This window comes from Gekko japonicus, unplaced genomic scaffold, assembly GCF_001447785.1.
Source record: "Gekko japonicus isolate JY-2015 unplaced genomic scaffold, Gekko_japonicus_V1.1 scaffold142, whole genome shotgun sequence".
Taxonomy (NCBI): domain Eukaryota; kingdom Metazoa; phylum Chordata; class Lepidosauria; order Squamata; family Gekkonidae; genus Gekko; species Gekko japonicus.
In genome coordinates this window covers 1,136,263-1,144,611 of record NW_015174848.1, presented here as the reverse complement: position 1 = coordinate 1,144,611, position 8,349 = coordinate 1,136,263, and the positions used below count along the sequence as shown (strand labels likewise).

The 8,349-nt window shown below is 52.1% G+C and overlaps 1 protein-coding gene across 1 annotated transcript in view; it reads left to right on the top strand.

Annotated features, from left to right (window-relative positions):
• The first annotated feature begins 632 nt into the window (after positions 1-632).
• The window catches only part of SEMA6C (semaphorin 6C), a 95,056-nt gene continuing 87,339 nt past the window's right edge, over positions 633-8,349 (top strand). Inside the window, exons 1-2 of the mRNA XM_015424515.1 lie at positions 633-805; positions 5,657-5,771. Of these exons, the coding sequence (XP_015280001.1) occupies positions 700-805; positions 5,657-5,771 (221 nt within the window). The 5' untranslated portion in view covers positions 633-699. The remainder of the gene's footprint in view (positions 806-5,656; positions 5,772-8,349) is intronic.

The window sequence follows — 8,349 nt, the reverse complement described above, 5'->3', positions numbered from 1 at the left end:
AATGGCCCCTCCAGTCCAACACTCTGTCTGTCACACAGTGGCCAAAACCCAGGGGCCATCAGGAGGTCCACCAGTGAGACCAGCATTCCAGAAGCCCCCCCCCTTTCTTGCCCCCCAAGCACCAAGAATACAGAACATGAAATCATATTTGGAAGCTTTTCAGAAGGGGGATTTCAGAAAGCAGATGGTGTCCAGCAGAAAAGATCCTCGGTATCTGTCGGCCGTGCGTGGCCAGCCGACAGTAGAGCAGAGAGAGGAATGTTATTGGTTGCTGGTGTTGTTGGAATGTTATTGTTTGCTGGGATGTTATTGTTTGCTGGAATGTTATTGGTTGCTGGAATGATATTGGAATGTTATTGGTTGCTGGTGTTGTGTGACCCCCCCCCTCCTGCTGGGCTCTTACCTGCAATGCCACCCTCTGGCCACTGGCGATGGTGGTGCTACCGAGCAGGGAAAATATAGGGCCCGCAAGTTCCTACATTTGTTAAGCTTCCATGAGGGCTCCGGTGCTCCGGTGCTCCGGTACAGGGACTTTCAGCCACGTTTCGAGACCCACATGAGGCTTTCCTGCACCGGCATTTTTGGTGAAAATTAACATTCCCACCCCCTCCCTTGTGCTGTTTCTCCTCTCCAGGGTCTGCAGAAAGAAGCATGATTCGCTCCTAGGGTCTGGCTCGCTCGGTCCTGGACTCCCTGAGAATGCTCCTTTCCTCCCTCCCTCCTGGCCTCCTCCTCCTCTTCGCCCTCGCGTCTAAAGCCTCCTTTCCAAAGGACCTCGTTCCCGTGAGCACGGTCGGTTTGGCAGGTGAGTGTGCCGTGAAACAGAACCTGCGCATCGTAACACTGGCAAGACGCTCCTTTTTGAAACACTGGCTGATTGGTGAGCTAGTTTGGTGTAGTGGTGAAGTGCGCAGACTCTAATCTGGGAGAACCAGGTTTGATTCCCCACTCCTCCACTCGCACCTGCTGGATGACCTTGGGCAAGCCGTAGTTCTGATAAGAGCTGTTCTTGAAAAAGAGCCATTTCTGTCAAGAACTCCCTCAGCCCCACCTACCTCACAGGGTGTCTGTTGTGGGGAGGGGAAGGGAAAGGAGTTTGTAAGCCAGACACTTTTGGGTAGTGAAGGGCAGGGTATAAATCCTCTTCTTCCTTCCTGAGCGGAGACAAAGATGTGTGAGCTGCAGGCTAGAAAACTGTGAGCTGGCTCACACTCACTCAGCTTAGAGGGAACACTGGCTCTGCTCACTGGGTTCACGTTTCCAGTGGGTGGCTCATCACAGCCAGAGTCCGATGGAGGAAACCAGAGTGGTGTTGCAGATGCCTGTTGGCCAGTCCACCCCTCATAAGAGTCTTGTATTTTTAAGAGCCGGTATTTTTTAGAACCTGCGCATCGTAACACTGGCAAGATGCTCCTTTTTAAAACACTGGCTGATTGGTGAGCTAGTTTGGTGTCATAGTTAAGTGCGCGGACTCTAATCTGGGAGAACCGGGTTTGATTCCCCACTCCTCCACTTGCACCTGTTGGATGACCTTGGGCAAGCCGTAGTTCTCCCTCTGAGTTGGAGGACATCCTGTGTGGGTGATTCCCATCCATCATTCAGGGAGGCAGGACTTACAAAAGAACTTCCTGTTTCCTGTGGTGGGAGCACGCCTTTCCTCAGTTCTTTTCCTGCCTCAAGAGGGAGAGCAGCTCGTTAGGCTTTGCCAAACCTTTTACCTTTCTTGCCGTTTCTGTCAGAGCTCTCTCAGCCCCACCTACCTCACAAGGTGCCTGTTGTGGGGAGGGGAAGGGAAAGGAGTTTGTAAGCCGCTCTGAGACTCCCTTGGATAGTGAAGGGCGGGGTATAAATCCAATCTTTTCTCTTCTTCTCCTGCACCATTTGTTACAAGACAGCCAGTAATTTACCAGGTGCTGCTTTCTCCCCAGCTGTTCAGGGCTGGTGGAGAAATCTAAGCCCTGTTGCATTCCCGCCTGTTGCCGCACCTTTTAAAGTCAAATGAGCTCAGCTGAAGGGGAAAAGGTGGTCGTCTGTATTCGGGGAGGGTCTCAGAAAGCTCCCCCCCCCTAAGATTGCACTATCTTTGCCCAACCTGATGGTGCTTTGCAGGGGTCATTTCTTAGAAAAAGAGGTGCAGGAACTCATTAGCATAACTCATTAGCATAACTCATTTGCATATGCCACACACCCTGACCTCACCGGACGTTTGTCAGAAGGCAACACCCACCGCTCAGGCTCCACTGGACTGTTTTGGATCGCTAGCTATTGGGGGGGGGGGGAGGAGAAGGACATGATCCGCCGCGCCGGATAAAACTTGGTCTTAAAGGTGCCACTAGGACTGTTTTGAATTGCTAGCTATTGGGGGGGGGGAACGTGCAGATCTGTCCTCGCAGAGGAGGGAGAGCTTGTACCTGAATAAAACTTGGTCTTAAAGGTGCCACTAGGACTGTTTTGAATTGCTAGCTATTGGGGGGGGGGAATGTGCAGATCTGTCCTCGCAGAGGAGGGAGAGCTTGTACCTGAATAAAACTTGGTCTTAAAGGTGCCACTGGACGGTTTTGGGGTGGGGGGCCGGGGGGGTCTGCAACTTACCTGGCTGCTTCTTGCTCTGACTAAGGGCTGCTGGGAGCAGGGGGTGGGGCTTCTTGCATGTGCCCACCCCCTGGGCTCTTTACTGCCGGAGCTCCGCTCTTGTGCGCTCCCGCAGGAAATGGCCCCTGGTGCTTTGGAGGGCGGACCTCGCGGCATTGTACCCCACCTTTTTCGGGCTGCATCCTTAAATATCCTGGAACTTCCCAACCTGGAGTCGCAACTCTATTGTTTTGGGAGCATCAGGAGCACGGAGGAAAGAGGGCCCAGGGTTGATGGCCAGTGGTGGCCATCTTTGGGCTGTCCAGTGGTTCCCTTCTTCGTGGGCACAGGCAGAGAAAAGTCCCGGGCGAACTAGACTTGCGGTACTCTGTTGAAAGTCGGCAGCCCAAGGAGTAATTCAAGGAGGGGACTTGGCCGCAGCCCATGAATGCTTCCAGTATAGAGTTGCGAACCTCCAGGTGGGTGTAGAAACAACAGAGAGTTCACGGGAAGGATGCAAACAATGATGAAAACAGCCGTGATGTAGTATTATGAAAATATATTTAGACTACTGTTTTGCAGTGAGTAGTATTGCTTCAACAAGTGATAAAAATGTACGTATACACACAATGGGATTTGCATATACTACCGTTTCACATGACCGCTTTTTCTAAGAGTGCTGTGTGAGTAACATTAATTTAAAAGGTAAAGGTTCCCTTGCTCGAAAGCCAATCGAATCCGACTCTAGGGTTGCGGTGCTCTTCTCCATTTCAAAGCCGAAGAGCCAGCGCTGTCCGAAGACGTTTCTGTGGTCATGTGGCCGGCATAACTAAACACCAAGGCGCACGGAACGCTGTTACCTTCCCAGTGAAGTGGTACCTATTTATCTCCTTGCAATTTCTTGCTTTCAAACTGCTAGGTTGGCAGGAGCTGGGGCCAGAGATGGGGGCTCACTCCGTCATGCGGCACACTCGGGTCTCGAACTGCTGAACTACCGACCTTCCACAGCCTGCAGTTCAGCGTCTTGACCACTTGAGCCACCGCAGCTCCTAACATTACTTTACATGTCGTCAATTCTAATCCGTGAAATTAACACTCAACATTTATTTCTTCCCACTTCAACTAAACAACTTATTTCCATGTTCCTTTCTGTGAATCTGTTTCATTGAAGTAAGAAGAATGCTGAGTGTTAATTTCAATTCATTAGAATTGTTGACGTGTAAACTAATGCTACTTACGCAGCACACTTAGAAAAAGCGGTCATGTGAAACGGTCATATATGCAAATTCCATGGTGTGTATGCGTACGTCTTCAGTGCCGCGGCGGATCGGTACCGTTGTACTGGGATGGAGGCAACATCTATTCGATACCATCTGTTTTAAATTTAAGAGTAACAGCACTGAGCACTTTATGTAATGTTTGGTTATTTATTCTGTTTTCTCCAGTTCCAATTGGTTTTATGGATTGGCACTCGGTGCCCCATTTGTTAGCCGCCCTGAGCATATTCGTGGGGAGGGCGGGGTAGAAATTTAAATAAATAAAACTTTATTACTTGTTGAAGAAATACTAACTGCAAAACAGCAGTCTAAATATATTTTCATAATACTATATCATGGCTGTTTTCATCATTGTTAGCCTCCAGGTGGGGCCTGGAGATCTCATAAGAACATAAGAGAAGCCCATGTTGGATCCGGCCACTGGCCCCTCCAGTCCAACACTCTGTCTCACACAGTGACCAAAACTCAGGGGCCATCAGGAGGCCCACCAGCAGGGCCAGAACTCTCCAGAACCCCTTTCACTGTTATTCCCCAAGCACCAAGAAATACAGAACATCACTGCCCCAGGCATAAGAACATAAGAGAAGCCCATGTTGGATCAGGCCACTGGCCCCTCCAGTCCAACACTCTGTATCACACAGTGACCAAAACTCAGGGGCCATCAGGAGGCCCACCAGCAGGGCCAGAACTCTCCAGAACCCCTCCCACTGTTATTCCCCAAGCACCAAGAAATACAGAACATCACTGCCCCAGGCATAAGAACTTAAGAGAAGCCAATGTTGGATCAGGCCAGTGGCCCCTCCAGCCCAACACTCTGTGTCACACAGTGGCCAAAACTCAGGGGCCATCAGGAGGTCCAGCAGGGGGGCCAGAACTCTCCAGAATCCCTCCCACTGTTGCCCCCCTAGGCACCAAGAAGACAGAACATCCCTTGCCCCAGACATAAGAACATAAGAGAAGCCAATGTTGGATCAGGCCAGTGACCCCTCCAGCCCAACATTCTGTGTCGCACAGTGGCCAAAACCCAGGGGCCATCAGGAGGTCCACCAGGGGGGCCAGAACTCCAGAACATAGCTGCCCCCCAGGCGCCAAGAATACAGAGCATCACTGCCCCAGACATAAGAACGAAAGCGAAGCTATGTTGGATCATCAGGCCAATGGCCCATCCAGTCCAACACTCTGTGTCACACAGTGGCCAAAAATACCAGGTGCCATCAGGAGGTCCAGCAGTGGGGCCAGAAATCACCCTCCCACTCTTGCCACCCCAAAGCACCAAGAATACAGAGCATCACTGCCCCAGACAGAGTGTTCCCTTTATAGCTTGTGGCTAATAGCCACTGATGGACCTCTGCTCCATATAAGAACATAACAGAAGCCATGTTGGATCAGGGCAAAGGCCCATCCAGTCCAACACCAGGTGCCATCAGGAGGTCCAGCTGTGGGGCCAGAACTCCAGAAGCCCTCCCACTGTTCCCCCCCCAAGCACCAAGAAGACAGAGCATCACTTGCCCCAGAGCGAGAGTCCCTATCTATACCTTGTGGCTAATAGCCCCTGATGGACCTCTGCTCCATATGCTTATCCAATCCCCTCTTGAAGCCGTCCATGCTTGTAGCCGCCACCACCTCCTGTGGCCGTGAATCCCATGTGTTGATCACTCTTTGGGTGAAGAAGTGCTTCCTTTGATCCGTTCTAACCCGACTGGGTGGGTCAAGAGCCCTGCCGCTTTGTGCTTTTCGAGGTCCTAGGTCATCCTCAGAAAAAGAAGACCGTTTGTAACAGCACATCTCTCTTCCCCCCCCCCCACCAGGCACAGCCCAGTGTCCTTATTTCCGAGGTCTTCCAGGGGACAATGACACCGCCCAGCTGGGCCTGGATTTCCAAAGCATGCTGCGACTCAACCAGACGCTTTTCATCGCAGCCCGGTAAGCGATGGGGGTCGGCAGCCATTTTGTTTCCCTATCGGGGCCAGCCCAAAGGCTTCTGGGTGCTGAGGGCAGTCGGCTGAGTTCCTCCCCACAATAACCTGGCTTTCCCCAGGTTGCCCTCCGGCCGGGCGGCCTCAACAAGGCCAACTTGAGTTGCTGGTTGACGTGGCAACCTAGGAAATGGAGCTGTGCCAGTGGGCAGGCCGCCCCTCTTCCCTCATATCCCAAACTTTGGTTGCTAAAAAGGTTGTCGGGTCCTTGAACTTATGAAGCTGACTTATTCTGATTTAGACCCTTGGGCTTTCAAGGTCAGTACTGCCTGTTCAGACTGGCAGCAGCTTTCCAGGGTCTCCGGCAGAGAGGTCTTTCCCATCACCTCCTGCCTGGTCCTTTTGAACTGGAGATGCCAGGGATTGAACCTGGGACCTCCTGCGTGCCAAGCAGAGGCTCTTCCACTGAGCTACGGCCCTTTTCCATGGCTCTCCAGGGTCTCAGGCAGAGGTCTTTCCCATCCCCTACTGCCTGGCCTTAACTGGAGACGTTGGGGATAGAACCTGGGATCTTCTGCATGCCAAGCAGATGCTCTGACACTGAGCTACGGCCATTCTCCGTGGCTCTCCAGGGTCTCAGGCGGAGGTCTTTCCCATCCCCTACTGCCTGGTCCTTTTTAACTGGAGATGCCGGGGATTGAACCTGGGACCTTCTGCATGCCAAGCAGATACTCTGACACTGAGCTACGGCCATTCTCCGTGGCTCTCCAGGGTCTCAGGCGGAGGTCTTTCCCATCCCCTACTGCCTGGTCCTTTTTAACTGGAGATGCCGGGGATTGAACCTGGGACCTTCTGCATGCCAAGCGGAGGCTCTTCCACTGAGCCATGGCCCCTCTTTACAGCTCTCCAGGGTCTCAGGCGGAGGTCTTTCCCATCCCCTACTGCCTGGTCCTTTTAACTGGAGTTGTTGGGGATAGAACCTGGGACCTGCATGCCAAGCAGATGGTCTGCCACTGAGCCATGGCCCCTCCCTAAAACACAAAGCTGCCTTATACTGAATCAGACCCCCTTGGTCCATCAAGGTCAGTATTGCCTACTCAGACTGGCAGCAGCTCTCCAAGTTTTTAGATAGAAGTCTTTCCCATCACCCACGACTCGATCCTTTTAACTGGCGATGCCAGGGATTGAACCTGGGAACGTCTGCGTCCAAACCAGATGCCCTCCCACAGCTCCTGCCTTCTGCGCAGTGACCCAGTATTGACATATGCAGAGTCCTAATGCCTAAAAGGGTGCCTCTGTTCATGTGCAGAATGTCTTCATGCATGCATTACATTTTTGATCCTGCCGTCCCGTAAGGAGTTCAGCGCAATAAGAACATAAGAACATAAGAGACGCCAATGTTGGATCAGGCCAAAGGCCCATCCAGTCCAACACTCTGTGTCACACAGTGGCCAGAAATACCAGTGCCATCAGGAGGTCCAGCAGTGGGGCCAGGACATTAGAAGCCCTCCCACTGTTGACCCCCCCCCCCCAAGCACCAAGAAGACAGAGCATCACTTGCCCCAGAGCCCCTAGCTATACCTTGTGGCTAATAGCCACTGATGGACCTCTGCTCCATATGCTTATCTAATTCCCTTTTGAAGCCGTCCATGCTTGTAGCACCCACCACTTCCTGTGGCAGTGAATTCCATGTGTTAATCACTCTTTGGGTGAAGAAGTACTTCCTTTTATCCGTTCTAACCCGACCGCTCAGCAGTTTCATGGAGTGCCCACGAGTTCTTGTATTGTGAGAAAGGGAGAAAAGTACCTCTTTCTTTACCTGCTCTTTCCCATGCATAATCTTATAAACCTCGATCATGTCACCCCTCAGTCGTCTTTTCTCCAAGCTAAAGAGCCCTAAGCGCTTTAACCTTTCCTCATAGGGAAAGTGTTCCAACCCTTTTATCTGGTTCTCCGCTGCCCTCCCAACACACAAGAAGGGCATTCATGCACGGTGAAATCTCCACTTTTAATGCCCTTTCCAACTGGATTTTATGGTGTGAGACGGCAAAATCCACTTGCAAGTGATTCCCAGAGTGCATGGGAAGGGGGTTGAAAGTGCATTAATCCGAGCATGTGGAAGGGCCCGCAGTCTTTTCCTTAGCGATACGGTTTAAATTGAGGGAATCACAATTATCTCAAGGTCAACTCAGGTCAGAGTTCGAGGCTCTGCCTCCTTGGAGTAAACACAGATTAAGAATGCCAGACCCCCAGTAGGGGAGGGGGGATCCCACCGCCAGCCCCCCCCCTCTCTGCCACCACCCAGCTGGCCAGCGGGGGGGGGGATTACCCACTCAAAAAGGAGGAATGCCCGGCATATCAGATACATGCCTATGTGACCCATAAGAGACACAGGCACGTCGGGGCGGTACTGTCGTTTGGGGGGCAAAAACTCTATGGTAGAAGCTACACCCCTTTGGTGTCGTGGTTAAGAGTGCAGACTCTGGTCTGGGAGAGCCGGGTTTGATTCCCCACTCCTCCACTTGCACCTGCTGGATGACCTTGGGCAAGTCATGGTTCTGTCAGAGCTGTTCTTGAAAAAGAGC